This window comes from Rhinolophus sinicus, linkage group LG05 (genome assembly GCF_036562045.2).
Source record: "Rhinolophus sinicus isolate RSC01 linkage group LG05, ASM3656204v1, whole genome shotgun sequence".
NCBI lineage: Eukaryota > Metazoa > Chordata > Mammalia > Chiroptera > Rhinolophidae > Rhinolophus > Rhinolophus sinicus.
In genome coordinates, this window is record NC_133755.1 from 15,283,160 (window position 1) to 15,299,152 (window position 15,993).

The window sequence follows — 15,993 nt, forward strand, 5'->3', positions numbered from 1 at the left end:
GGATTAAAAAAGTATTTGTCTTTGTCTTTGTAAAGCACTCAGAACAGTCCCCAGCACCTAATAAATGTGATATGTGAGGTATGATCAAAAGATACGGTGACTGTTTAAATAAAAAACAATTTATTACAGTAAAAAACACATTGCCATTAAATCCCCCTCAAAATACTCCCCTCACTTTGAACACATGTATCCCATCGTTCTTGCCACTTTCTGAAGCAGTTCTGGAAGTCCTTTCATGAGTATCTTGACTTCACCCTCCATCATGACAACACTGCATGTCACACATCGCTTCTGGCACAGCAATCTCTTGTCAAATAACATTACGGTGTGTCCTCGTCTACCTATTCACCGGATCCGGCACCATGTGACTGCTGGCTCTCCCCTAAAGTCAAAATGACCATGAAAGGAAAACGTTTTGAATCGATTCAGGACATCAAGGCAGCCACCACAGTGCAACTAAAGACACTCATGAAAGAAGACTTCCAAAACGGCTTCAGAAAGTGGCAAGGATGGGATTTCTGTGCTTGAAGCGAGGGGGAGTATTCTAAGAGGGATAAATGGCAATGTGTCTTTTACTGCAATAAACCTTCACCGTATTGTGATCAAACCCCGTATGTTAAATTATATTACAAAAAACTCAACATAGACCCAGTGCCATGGCCAGGGGTACATTCCCTCAAATCACTGACTGTTCCACTGGTCCAAACAAAAGGATCAGTGAGTGCCCAAACTACGTCAGCTACAATAAAGATGGAGAAGGGGTGGTGAATATGAAACGTGTAGGGGGAGGAAAAACATCAACAGAACATGCTAAGATTTGAACAAATCAAGATAAAGATATTCCAGAATAACTGGTATGAATAGGTGATAGGATGTAATATATAGGTCACACACACACACACACAAAAAAAAAAACCCCAAAAAATAGTTCTGATAAAGTGGGGTTAGACTTTAGAAGAGCCAGATAGAGGGAAAGGGCAAAAAAAATGCCAACTCTCTATGAAAACTTACCTCATTTTCCCCCTTCCTAAACAGAATAAATCGGTTCCTTCTTAGAACTCTGAACCGCAGCATGTTCCTTGTTACAGCCCTTATCCCACTGGATCATTACACACCAACCTCCCCTAGCCGACTACGAGCTGCTTACAGAGAGAATACGTCACCTGTGTTATCACATATGCCTAGCGTAGTGACTAGGACAAAGACCAACTGTGTGGGTAACAGGGAATTTATATAGTTTTAGAAGCCAATAGGTAACTTTGCAGGTGTTAGGGCATAGGGATAACATGAAGTAGATATTCAAAGATTAGCCTCTCACTTGACTGGAATTTTGAGTCCAATGGAAACTAAAACTGGGAAAATAAACCCAACCTAGAAGGTTACAGCCCTAGAAAAGTTAATTGAGATTCAAATGCAACTATAAACTCCTTACTGAAACATTCAGATGCAATTTTTTCAAACGTTTCCTGGGTTTATCATCACCAGTCTTCTGATACACAGGCAGACCTTGTTTTACTGCGCTTTGATTCACAGCACTTGGCAGATATTACATTTTTTATAAATTAAAGGTAAGACCTTCCACTAGCAAAAAGATTACAACCCACGGAATGCTCAATGATGGTTAGAATTTTTTAGCAATAAAGTATTTTTACATTAAGGTGTGCATATTGTGTTTTTAGACATAATGCTATTGCACGTTTAACAGACTACAGTGTACAACGTGTAAACGTAACTTGTGTGTGCACGTGACTCGCTTTATTGTGATACTGGCTTTACTGTGGTGGTCTGGAAGGGAACCGCAGCATCTCCAAGGTATGCCTGGATATACACGGGCAAAAGTAAAAATTATACCATCTGCGAAAATCAAGAAAAGCCAAGTCTTACTCAAATTCAACCAGGTCCGTTTCACTGTGATTCAAAAAATAAAAGTAAAAATTTATATCAAGGAATATTAGTACATTAATCTTGGGACATGAAAAAGAGACAGAAGAAACATGGGCAATCTAAAAGCCAGGAACATTCTAGTCACTTAAAGTAACAAGCCCTTGAAAATTCTGGTACGAAATCTCTCTCCATATTTAAATTCTTTGTACTGCTCAAAGTCTGCTGATAAACTACATGATGATGAAAGGGAAAACACTGTAAAATAAGTAAACCACACTACCTGATCGTCTTACTGTAGCACAGCCTTGCAATTAGAAAAACAAATTTCAGAAGTAATCCATTTGCTTCTGTACAATATATTTTAGACAATCTTCAACTGAAATTAAAATCATACTTCCTCAACACAAAATCTTTCAGCTAAAAAATACTGAGGGCTACTAAAATCTAAAGGAAACATAACAAGTCTTTTTGGATGTTTAATAAACATCAGTATGTCCTAGCTGCAAAATATATGAATTAAGCTAGGAAAGTAACATTGTATTTGCAGCCAACAGTAATCATAATTAAGCTAAAGAAAGACATGTTTTTCTTGTCATCTTTATTCAAGTATTTCACAGCAGTTATATTACAAATTACAGTAAATGTTCAAAATTCCAGAATTCAAAAATTAAATAATTTACTTCAAACTAATGTAAAATGAAGTCAAATGCAAAACATCAATTTAACACAATTCTAAATTAAACTACAAACCCAAAATAGACCATAGTTGATGAAGTTTACTTAAATCTACAAAGTAGACGTACATGACTGAAACCAAAGAGGACTCCCAAAGTCTAAATAATCGAATGTACAAAATACAAAAGATGCAGGTACAAGCCCAAATTCAAGCTTACAACGTGATTACAAATAATAATTATAATAACAATGGCATTCAGCTACGGGACCTGACACTGACAATACCTACTTGAATAGCACCATAGCTGAACCAACTTAATCAAAAAGTGGGAAGATATAACCACCCACTCCCTAAAAATAAAATCCAGTAAACCTACAAATACATTGGCATATGAGAAAAATCAAGTCATGAAAGGACATAAAAACAAAACAAAAAAATTAATCACAGGTGAGATTCAAGCTCAAAAACACAATTAACTCCACAGCCATCACTTTCAATCCTAGTGCGGTTCCATCATCTTCAAAAAGCTCCCATGGTCCCCACAGCTGAGCATTAACTATTGTTGGGCTGTGCTGCGATATATATTTTACTGATCTGAGAGCAAGGTTTTACACAGGAGCTCATCATTTATAATGCTCACAATAGGAAATAAGAACAGAGGTCAATTTGTACATAGTTTTGCCAATGCTATACAGCAAAAATTAAGAACTTACAGAAAGGTAAACAAAATTGAGTCCACTTGGATAATTTCACAAGCTGCTTTAAACTATAGAACCACCAGATATCTGTAAAGTAAGCACAATGTGTATAGTGTGTTTCTTTTGTGGGGGGAAAGGGGCTGGAGGAGTTGGTACAGTTTCAGCTCATTTTTCTCCCCTTGGCATTAGATTGGCTTTCTCTTTAAGACCTAAACTGTTCAAAGTGGCAGTTCCTATCATACTGAGATTGCCTCCTATTTCTCCATCTATATCAAGATTAAAATTAAAAAAAAAACTTGATCTTTTGGAAGCATTTTAATGCTGAACATAAATAAATTTTCTTTGTCAAACTCACTGATGGCTAAAATCTTAACTTGTACAAATTTAGTAACCTACTAAGAACATGTGCGTTTTTATTTTTCCTTTCACAAGTGCTGCTGTTACTTGAACAGAATGCTTCTGACTTAGAGTAACTGGAATAAATATTTAAAAAAAAATAGTGCAGCAAGAACCTGAGACTTGCAAAAAACCCTTTTACCAGAAACTTGCTACAAAAAATCTGCTACATCTTATTTCTTCATCAAATCTTTAAATTCTGTAACAATTTCCATCAAAATACAAAATGCTAATGTATTAGACAGCAAAATAGCCTGAACTGGTATGATGGTAATAAATACTAAAGAAAGCATGAAAATCCTCCCAATAATCAAATTCGAGGTTTCAAATAACCTCCCCTTTAAAATGGTTCATCGTTAATCGCACTTGCCCACCTTAAAAATACAGTGTGTCTACATGGGTAGCATCTTGAATTACGTGACTAACTGAGTATCATGAAGATTTTAGACTAGGTATAAAGAAAACAAGTGGCGTTTTTCAAAAAATAAGCTAGAATTAGAAGGCGTAAAATGTCAGTGGAAATGCAAAGCACTTAGGATTACTGCAGCAGCCTATGGCCGCCGTGTGCTTTCTGCGCTGGCACCCAGCACACGACCAACAGCCAGAGACAGGAGACAAGTACCTTAGCTTCAGCATGTAAACGGTGGCAAAGTGATTACAGGACTCTGTAAACACTGTTGGTAACTAAAATACAAAAAGCTGAGGTAGCTCAGTATCTCTGCAGTAGTCCAAGACCATTCGCTCTAATAAAACCCAAACTACATGTGTTGCATATATTGGAAAGACACACCTGCAGCTAACAGCTAGAATGAGTGAAAATATCAAGCCAACTTGTCAAAATTTTCTACTTTTTTGTTTAAAAATTATCTGATAAAAAAATGTCACTGCACTCCCTTTGCCTCTTTGCAACTGCCTAGATTGTGTCTCCAAATTTGTTGAAAGTTTTGTAAAACTAGTAACCCATAATTAATTATAGGTAAGTACAACTCACAGAAATCACTCAACAAGATCGAAAATGGGTTTCAATCAAAATGAATAGTTGTGAAGGTTAAGCTTATGGTAAGGGATTTAAACATTAATACTGTTATTCAAGTACCATACCAGAGCTCACTTGCAACTATGCATATAGAAAATGAATTTTATAGAGCTTCTGAAATATTTCTCTTTTCTGTCCATTTGGCAAGTTCTGGCTTTAAAATAAAACAGTAACAATTTATTATACATGAATCATTTTTCTCTGGGAACTCAAACATGAATAACTATTAAATTGCCACTGACAGAAGAAAAAATGGCCACTATCTACCTATTTTCTGGTCATCATTGTCAGCAATACCAAAAAGTGTGTGGGTTTTTTTGGTGGACTGTGGATTATTTTTTGTTGTTTTATTAGGTGTTTCTTAAACAGAAACAGACCATACAGGAAAACTTACATGTTAGTATATTATGTGGCTTAACGAGTGTCTTGATTGAATTTTGAAAACAAGACAGGCATTTTATACCAAAACACTGGTTGCCTCTTAATGACAGAATATCAAAACTTATTTTCAAGGTTGTGACCAAGGAAAACATTCTAATTCGTTTGCTACAAATAAGCCCATCCTTTTGTTTAGCCTTATCTTTCTCAAATGAATAAAAAGGCACATTAAAGGCAGTTCTAAAGAGCCTAATCTAATTTCATCCAGTTTCTTCAGTTTCCCACCAGAATATACCATAGCCAACTCTTAAACAGGTTTCAGTCCATTACCCAGAGGAAAAAATAGAAACAAATATGATAAAAGGGGGTAGAAAGAAGAAAAAGTAAGAATAGGTTGCCCGCTGTTTAAACAATTCAACACAGTTAGAACTGCCCATCCAGTTTCTCGTGTTTGCTGGTCTGCTCCCTAGGACAGAAGTCTCCTGAAAAGAGGAGCAGAAGCGAGAGCAGTTTCTGTAGCACCAAAATCTCCAATCTGTGGGGTTGTATTTTTTATTTGTGGAAAATACAACATGTTTCTGAAGTTCTGTTTGGTTCTTGTAGGCTGGTTGGTTTCAGGTACCTGAGACAATAGCACCAAATTCAACAGAGAGAAAGAATGAGTGAGAGAGCACTTTACACCAAGGCTCTGCACGTAATTGGTGCAATTTGAAATTGAATGGCTCAGAAGACTGCTCTGTCAGGAGCAGATTGGAGAGGATAAACCACTCATCTCGAAAAGTTCATAGGAATGTCTCAAACATATGAACTGTTCTTTCCATCTCCTATAAGGGAAAAAAAAAAGTACATATTGTCTATTAAAGGAAAGACAAGAGTATTATGGGAAAATTCACTTTATATTAACTTTCAGAGAATTTTAGATACAAGTTAAGCTTTAAATAGTTTCCTGATTATAATACCATAGCTGCTCAGTAAGACAGTCTGTCCTAGACACTTCCAAATGCCTCCTATTTTATATTTAAGCTTCTGAAGATGATGCTAATAACACTCAATGAGTACTTAGTATGCCAGGTAATTGTACTAAGAAATTTATATACATAAGCAACTTGCCAGATAATAAATAGAAGAATTTGAATGCATGTGGCCTCATCCCAGAGTCTAAGCTCTTCATTATTCACTACATTCGACTAACTTCCAAAGCAAAAGGAATGTATTCAGTACAGTAAAACTTATACCAGAAGTAAAATACACCCTACTCCCACCACTATTCACTCCAAGCAGAACTGAAACAAAAAAGCCAGAAGGCAAGAGACACTTCTGCCACCACTACCAGGAATGCAACTGACGGGATTCTGTAGATCCCCTTTCCTCTCTAAATGGGACCCCTAGAAAGCAGGGTTCCAAGTCCCATACTGAAAGATGTTTCAGTGCTAGAGAGCATTCAATCCATTCAAGCTAAACAAATGTCAACAATGTGAATAAGGACTGTCTAGAATAAGAAAAAAAAAGGAAAGAACTCTACCCCACACATTCATTCAGATGGGCAAATATTAAATGTATCTAAGACATCTGGTTTTCCTTTCTCCCCTTAAACAGCTCCAAAGAAATTACAATCTACATCTCTGTAGAATAGGTCATACTAACACATTATCATCTGATCAAAAAGTTCTTCTACATGATCAATCAAAACCACGCCTGCAAATGTTTCATCATATATTGCTGAGCAGGAAAAAACCCAGGTTATAAAACAGAATGTACAATATGATTCCAATTTTAAAATACATATTCACATACTTATGCACATGTTATGTACATCTAGACATTTTTAAAGGATAGAAATTATTCCAAAAGATTAACACTGACTAGTTTCTTCTAGACAGGGTGGGAGGGGGGATGTGGGTGATGTTTTTATTTTTACATTTGTGCTTTTCTGTTATTTTTAGATATTGTATAATAATGACAAAATAAGTTTGTAAAACTGTGTCTCATAAAAATATGATTATCTTTTAAATGCTCTCTTGCTTTAAGTTTACACATGGAAAATAATCACATCCTCTACATATAAACCTTTAATATACTAGAAATGCTCCTTGAGAAGAGGGGCTTTGTCTTATTCGTTTTTTGTACCCCAAACCTGGCATAGTACCTGGAACTGTAGGTACTCAATAAATATTTAATAACTAGACTACCAGATAAACTAACAGGCAAATGAACAAAGAGAGTTTAATAATGTCCCTTAGCCATTTAGTGGGTATGAGAGATTACATTTGCTCAGATGATCTCAAAAAGCAGAAGTACGGCTTAAGGATGTAAGTTATATGAACAGAGATCTAAGTTCGTATTTTATAAGGAAGAACTTCCTTAGGGCCCCAAGTTGTCTAGAAAGGGAAGAGTGTACCTCTAAAGCGTCTAAAGAAAAGGACCCCCCTTTCACGTAGCTACTTTACAGGACTAGATATGATTAAATGAGATGACTTTTAAGCTTCCTTCCAGCTATTAATGGGCTGGCTAATAGGTCTCATTGCCCATGCCAACTCCTTTTCGTCAGTGTTGCCCAGGGAGCAGTGAGTGGTAGGACTGAGAGGCCATGCCCACACGCAGCAGGCGTCGTCACTGATGTCAGTAATAAGCCAGGGAGAGGATGAGGGCTTGTTTGTGTATATGCCAACCCAGAACCATGAGTTTCTGTGTTCTGATAAACAAAGAATCCCAGATTACTTCTGTCCTGAGACAAAAATGGTACAGAGAGGCTTTATTCTTCAAACTATAACTCTTAATGATTTCTTCTAATCTTAAATCTTGAAAACATTCTTCAGTTACTTGGTAAAAGATATAGATTAAAATAGCTTTTCTTTTCTCTTTTCTTTGGGACAAATAAAAGCACATATTTACTTATTCTACAAATGAACTAAGCACTTACCTCTACAAGTTGTGATTTGTCATAATCTTTACGGTGACGATAGATGCACTGACTAAGAAGAGAATATAATCTCTCAAGTTGATCAACTGCCAGATTGTTGCTTTTATCTACCAACAAATCGAGCAATTTCTAAGAAAAATTGGAAGAGAATAAAATAAAGTTTGATGTCATTGTTCAAACTAAAACAGTTATATTCAAATAGCTAAACTAAAACAGTTATTTTCAAATAGCTAGGCAACAGAGACTACAGGCTGTGGTATGACAGTGATACCTGAGTTTAGAAGATTCTAGGGCTTATCTGTTTATTACCAAGACCATTCTTGTGTTTCTAAACCCCTCAAAATACACTTAACACTTTTTTTTACTAGAAGCTGCAAAGCACATATATTCCCAGTTAAAGCAAAAGATTATCAAAACCAGTTTTATTCAACTGCCTACAAAACACATTCAAATCTCATTCCAGTCACTTAAAACTGGGAATGGGTAAGCTTACCTTCAACCTCTCATGATCAACTATAAGAGGTGGCACAGGCTCAGATGGCTCTTCTGGAACCAGTTCCAGGCTTGTTGGTTTTGCCTGCTCTAAAATTAACTTACGATATTTCTTTACTTTAGAAGCACCTACAATTAACGGAAAAAAAAGAAATGCACTGCAGCAAGTAAAAGTTAAGAAAACAGGCTTAAACAACTATAAACTCTTTTACCCACCACAAATCCTTCTTGAAATAAAGGTGTATTCTTTAAATAAATGATTTTTTTGGTAAGAATAAGTAACAAATTAAAGCGAACTAAACTACAACTATGAAAGCCAAGTCATACTAGAATACCATCTAATAAATATATCCACTAAAAAGAGGATAAAAGCACTCTTTGCCTCTAAGCACTAACTTATAAACAGCTTTCACTCTCTTCATGATAGCCATCGCTTTAAAATTTGGAGCTTTCAGAATTGGAAGAAGGGACGTAAGCTAGAAAAGCAGATACTAACACAAAGTGAAGCCAACCTGTCTACATATCTGCCTCCTCATGTAAAACACTTTTCTCAACACTGCCTTAAATTTCTTACTTTTCTCTATTATACTGTCTAGAATTCTATTATAAATCAATCTGGGTTATAACATTTTTTCTTAAAAATATAGACCGATAAAAAGTATAATAGAGCTAGTGATCTTTCCTAGCTTAAGAGTGAATGAGTGTAATCTAATCACTTTTCTCCCAACATGTTGCTCAGACTAGCTATACTGGGGGGGGGGGGGGGAATTTTGAGGTGGCAGAGCATAATCTGACAGCACCAGGCACTTTTGGGGGCAGACAGGGGAGGCAGACCGTCAAGCCGTGTGCCCTCCTAAGGGAAGGAATACTCTAAGAGAAGGCCGAGAGGGAAGGAACACAAAGACAAACTTGGACCCTTTTGGAACATTATACAGGACCTGGCCCATGTCAGGGACACTGAGGAGAACCTCCCTCCTGCATTAGTTCTCTATTCCCAAGTCCTCAAACAATTCCTCCTCATTAATGCCTGCTATGTAGGTAAAGAACCAAAATGTTGCCTTCAAAAACATATTCCACAACACAGCAGAGAAAATTTTGTATTTCAGACAGCCTTGAGAGTGAAAACCTTGATTTACAGTTCAATTCATATAGGCTAGGAGTTTTGTTAAGACAACACTGATCCTCACGACTACATCCGTGGACTTTCTAGAGGCCTGAGAATGTCGATGAGGAGCCACTGCTCTAGGTCACCTGCCCCGACAGTTACAAACGAGAACTTCAGGTAAAGCTTTGGCACCACAAAGATCTTTAACACTTCTAAACGACTAACTGCACATTATATTAATTTAAACCTTTTCTGCAAGCTTACTAGAATCTCATAGTGAAGTAGCATATAAAAATATCCCTCCCCCACACCCATTCTGCCTCATAACACAGATCTCTCTTTTTCCCACTCTGTCCCATTCAGTACTTAACCCTAGCATGATACATTATTAAAGTTCTGTCTATATGACAGCCCAGGATAAATACTGCTGTTAAAACTATTTTCTATTACTCAATGTTGAAGAAAAAGAAAAAATCTCAACAGAGTATTTAAGAACAGTACATCACTCTTTATCCATGAAAAGAATTCTAAGATTTTGAATAATACCTTCTTACTTCCTAATTCTGCTAGAGGGCTCAAAAACCTGGCAGCAAAAAACTTTTCCTACCTAACTCTAATCCCAGGCTAAAGCTATACATATTCTACACAGTTTAGAGAACACAATTTATATATACAGTATCAAGATAGCCTACCGTGATAAGAGTACCTGTTCAGGAAGAAAATGTATATTGAGGGTAGATCTCTAACTCACCCCATCCTACTGTGAGCTAAAGAACATGGTCAACAAAGCAGGGCCAGAAACCCTCAACTCCCCCCTTCTGCTTCTTCTTAAGAGAATCACAGCCATACGGAGTCGGGAGCAGAAGGAAATGTGACAATGAGGGCGCTGCTGCTTTCCTCCACAACTGGCCTGATAAAGCATGGAGCCCCTTAGACTACACATCCCTCTGGTTCAATTAGCAGCGACTGCCTGGAATGAACATACCTCAGTATGTGCCAGGTACCAGGAGAGGTGATAATAGACATGACTTATGTAATCCCTGCAGTGACACTATTCTCAAGTTTAATTTAAAAGATAAAAAACAGGGTTGGAGAGTACAAGTAATTAGCTCAAAGTCACACAATTAGAATGAACAGGAGTGGTAATTTAATGTGGGTCTATATGGCTCGAATATACCACACTGCTATAGTACCCAAGTCTTCTCAGACCATCCTCACCCCACCCCACCCCAATAATCTTCTGTTAGAATGCATCTTCTTTACACCTGTGTATGTACTCAGGTTTTAGCCATGAATCCATTAGGACAGGGACGACAATCAGGTGGGAGCCAGAAATGTAAGCGGCCAGGAAAGCAACGCATTCTGGACCATAAACCCTCTGAAACTTTCATCAAAATTTAGTGTGTGGGTGCATACTTTTCCAGGGCAAAGGGATGAAAAGTTTAACAAATTCTCAAAGAGGTATAATTATTTATCAACTATTGCTACTGGGGACCAGACAAAATATGCAATTAATTAACTCTGGAGTTTAAAACTTCAGGTGATTCGTTAAAACATTAGCTCTACCTTCTTTATCCAGTTCTGCATCTTTCACCTCCACCTCGGGGCCAGGTTCTAACTTCTCATTATTGCTACATTCCAGTGCCTCTAGTTTCTCAGGATCATCTTCGTGATTTTCATTCGAAGTTTCTGGTTTCTCTTTTGACTGGTCCTCCAGAAGAATCTTTTGTTCAGAACTACATTTATCTCCACTACTACAGAAAGAAACTACTTCAGCTTTGCCATTCTGACACTCCAGAACTGGTATTCCTTCAGAACTGTCAGTGGAGGCCTCACCGTTTAGACAGCTTCCTTTAAGGAAAGGCTCTTTCCTAGATGTCTGGTCTGGATTTAGAGAACTGCTGCTGTTGACGAGTAGAGACTCATTTGAGCTTTCCTCTTCAGTAGATGCAAAGTTCTCCTTCGTGCCCGCTCCACGGTTAAGCCTCTGCCCCTGGTCCATGTCCATGATGTCACACGACGATTCATCGTTGGTCATAGACAAGTCTCCGGTCTCCTCTCCATTCTCTTCATGGCAGTCAGTGCTTACCTCAAACTCTCCATTCTCTAGCAATTTCCTGCCCTCCGTATGGTTCTCATAGTCTGCAAATTTGGTGTCCTCTTCATCTTTTTTTAAATTATTGACTTTCCTTTTCTTAATAATTCCTTTACCCCACTGTGAGCGCCGCCTTGATTTTCTCCGAACTCGAACTATTTTACAAGGAAGGAAAAAAGATATGTAGAGCTTGGAGTGTCATACTTGTTTTACAAATGTATACTAAATAAGACCTGAAAGAAAGCAAACCCACACCGGTGTAACACACAAGCAAAAACTACTTAGCTCTTGACATCGCTGCTGACTAATCCTCACCACTACAGGTGGAATGGATATGAAGTCAGGGATGAACTCTGAAGAATGAGAAAAATTTTAAATGTATTTCCTACATGAGTTTCCCCTGCATTAATTTTTTCTATTACCCTAGATTCTACTTTATAGCTGTTCCTAATTCCTAACATCCAGAGGCCAAGCATTTAGGGAATGACCACATTACCAGGCTGCCTGGAAGGGTTGGGGTGACAGTCCTAGATTTCCACCAGGAAGGTGAGTGTTTTGCCACCAAGATTACCCAAAAGCACCTAAACCATAAAAAAAAAATAAAGGCATGATCCAGTATATCAAGACAGAATAGTTACAGGTATCCCTACAAAGAAACTTCCACTGTCTCTGCTTCTAGAGGAATCATCCACAGTTGATATGCTCATGGAGAGAAGCTCTAAGACAGTTACACAGACAATCTGGTTAGAAAACTGTTAGTCTCCTCTACCACAGCAGTTCACCTAGCAACATCAATTTCTTGCAAAGTTGTTATTTGAAAATATATAGAAAAATTAAACCCACTGTTATCAAGGTTGCAACAACAATATTAACAAAATATTGCAAATGAATATTTGGTCAGTTATATGAAAAGGGAGACCTACAAAAGTTATAAGGACTATATTCTTAGATGCTAGAAACTACCATGAGTTTTATGAGTAGCTAGATGGTACCTCCAGGTAATGATAAACCCAGGAATCTTTAATTTCCCATGCATGTATCAAAGGTATTTGGTTATACAAGTCTAACTCATTGTCCCTTAAATAAGTAAAAAGTTAACATTTATTTTGCAATTTGGGACAGATGCCTAAATAAACTTAAATACAAAAGTTATCAAAGCAAACTAGTTAAGCTAGAGACCTATCCCTTCTGGTGCCTAACACAAAATTCAAAATATTAGTTTGTTAAAAGCCATCAGGGTAAAAATAATTCATTTTTTCCAAAGCTATAAAAGTAATTCAAGTCTGGCTTAATTTTTTAAAAGACAATAAATAATTTTAATATGTCAAAGTTGAGAAGCTTCTTTGGCAAAGACATTTTAAAAATCTGAAATATAAATATGAGATAACTAAGTGTAGATTGCTTAATCAGTTTAAAATTGCTTCTGAAAGACAAATAGAAGGGAATATGGTCTTATGACAACCCTTGTTTCTTATATTCCACCACTTACTATGAACTTGTGATCTGTCTACTTTTTCATCCTTTCACTTTTAATCTGTATTGAGTTTCCGTAAAGACACCAAGGTATTCACAAGAAATGGACAAATTTTGTGTGTATATTATATTTATATATGTAAATATAATACACACACACACATATATGTATATTACTCTTCTTTCTTATCTAAGAATAAATCTACTAAAGGTTTCTGAAATCATTTCCAAACTTCAAGTTAGTCACTTGGCTCAAAATACATTGTATCTTCAAAACTACAATATCATTAGAATCATCTCTCCACTCCTTTCCCCCCACTAATTTCCATTTACAATTTACAGTTATAGGATAATTGGAGAAGAAATCTCTGCATGAGTCAGTTAAAAGCTGTACACAGGCTAACGTGATGGACATTCATAAGCATCCCATTAACTATATGAAAAACGAATCCAGTCCACACTAACAGTGAAAGGAAAGTATTCAGGTTGCTCTTTCTCTAAAAGATGGAACTGTTAGGTTTTTACTACCTAACAAGTCACTCCTGACATTGTGGCCTCACTTATTTTCCAGCCATGCAACCAAAAGTACAAATGGTACCCCTTTTCTTTCCTCATTAAGCCATGGAACTCTCGAGCACGAGGCTAAGCTCTGCTCAGTCACAAGCCAGCCCGGTAACGATGTGCAGTACACTAAGCACAGGCCAGGAGGCCTACTGAAGCAAGTTTACTTTTCTAATGCTTTCGTCCCGGCTAAGAACACAGAAAATGTTCTCATTTGAGGATAGGTCGAACTAGAGATACATAACTGTTTCTAATACAACTATTTCTAATGGTTAGCTGTTTTGGTAAAAAAGAAATTATCATATAAGCTCCACAAGAATAGGGATTTTTGTTTTAGTCACTGCTGTATCTCCATAGCACCTGGCATGTGGTAGGAGTAGATATTTGTGGAACTAATCTTTAATATACCACTTCCTTTATCAGGAGTGCTTTGCATGAAAAGCCCATTTAGAGGCACAATCTTTAGTCAATTTTTATAGCATCTCTGAGATTGTTTCCAAAACTAAGACCTTAGGAAAGCAACTCTGCCTTAGGGACATTTAGATTTATGATTTAAGTAAGTTAATGTAAAACAGACACATGATGAGTCACATATGCCATCTACTGGTAAGAGAAAACAAAACTCACATTTGTAGACTAAAGTAACATTTTCACATTTAAAGAAAACTTCAACTGCTTAAAGCCAATATTCAATGTGTTTTAGTAAATATTTGTTTCAGGTGCAGAGAATGTAAAGAATTTTAAGGTTTAAATTAGAGTGTTGTGTTATATAATCCAGGTCACAATCTGAGGTACAACTAGTCCAAATAACTTTAATCAGCTACATGGAACTAAATGCACCGTTAAGTCCTTCAAAATTTCCTCATGTATGAATGCCACTTATCACAAAGAGAACAAGCTGAAAAAAACTAGGTATGTTCATTCATTCAAATTTGATGACACTGGTGAAGGAACCTATTCTGGCCAGCTTTACTGACAGCTGGAAAAGAATTACCACCTTCACACCAGAAGAACAACCTGTACTTTCCAAGGATGCCTATCTTCAGTGAAATGTAAGTACCACATTAGAAAGATGCTAGGTTTCTTAACATTTGTCTTTTAAAAATTTCATAGATCACCATGAATGACGAAAAATGAAGAAAACCTAGGCACTGAATATTCCCTCTCTAAATATATCTCACTTAAACAAAACTAGATAAAGAAGGCTGTACAGATTTTTCAAACTGAGTACAAAATATTCTTTCAGAAAAATCAACTTCTACTGTCAAATCAGCCACTCTCCTAAGTCAGAGTTTTCATTTTCCACCATAAAGAGAACATCCGGCATAGCACACAGCAAGGGGTTGGAGCTGGAGACAGGGGTAGTTAAAAAGTCCATTGGCTCTACAGCTCTATTTAAAAAAAAAAACGAAGTTTAAAACTAAAAAAATTCAAACCTAGTTCAATTACAAGAGCAAGTACTGAATGGGGATAGAAAAGATCAAATAAGGCGAAAGAAATACATTTCTGATTCAGCATCTTACCCCACAAGCTCTTCACCTCTGAAAACAGAGAAGATTAAAAGAGCCATGGGAAAGCAGCGGTGCTCTGGTTTGTGTACCCCGTTTCTGAGAAATCAGTATCATTCTCAGTTGTTCCCACTACTGGATAACATGATCGCAAATACTCACACGCACATTTATTTGCAGAGTTGTGCCAGACATCCATGGGGCTTCTTGGTTTATGCCGAAATGCCTCTTCTACTCTAGCTTCTGTCTTCCGAGCTCCAGTACCATGAGGATTTATTTGTTCTGCTGTTACCGATAAGCCTGCAAGCAGAAGATAAGCAACACCTATTTAAATATTCCTAACTACATACACCAACAGGTTTAAAAAAAAAAAAGTCTGAAATACAGAACTGAGTTTTAAAGCCATTAATTATACTTGGACAGTTTGTAATTTGGATGAAAATCGTATCTTTTGTTTTAAGAAGGGAAAGAAGCTAGATATAAAAATCACAAAAATAAAATAACCCGGCAGGCAATGATTACCCTTAATTCCCAAAGGGGCCCTATGTTTACTCATTTTAATTTACAAAGGGACACATTTCACATTTTTATGACTATGGGACAATAAGATTACGTACTGTCTAAAAGTTATGATTTCTGCCATCTTAGAATGTGTGTTTATTGGGACAGTAAACTCCATTAACACAAACTGTTTCCATCTGCTATTAGCTGCCTGTTACATCACAATGCAGTAAGTTTGTTTTCTTGCATTGATGTTCGTAAGAGTAAACA

General features: G+C 36.8%; 1 protein-coding gene across 9 annotated transcripts in view; it reads right to left on the reverse strand.

Moving 5' to 3' along the window:
- Positions 1-244: 244 nt before the first annotated feature.
- ATAD2B (ATPase family AAA domain containing 2B) overlaps positions 245-15,993 on the reverse strand; it is a 115,397-nt gene continuing 99,648 nt past the window's right edge. For 2 of the 9 annotated variants that reach the window (XM_074331747.1, XM_074331742.1), the window contains exons 24-28: positions 15,385-15,522; positions 11,152-11,835; positions 8,482-8,609; positions 7,989-8,117; positions 245-382 (exon numbers count right to left, since the gene is read on the reverse strand). In XM_074331747.1, the coding sequence (XP_074187848.1) occupies positions 338-382; positions 7,989-8,117; positions 8,482-8,609; positions 11,152-11,835; positions 15,385-15,522 (1,124 nt within the window). In that variant the 3' untranslated portion in view covers positions 245-337. Of the gene's footprint in view, positions 383-2,465; positions 5,893-7,988; positions 8,118-8,481; positions 8,610-11,088; positions 11,836-15,384; positions 15,523-15,993 lie in introns of those variants that run through there. The other 7 variants (XM_074331749.1, XM_074331745.1, XM_074331748.1 and 4 more) reach the window with 6 other exon arrangements.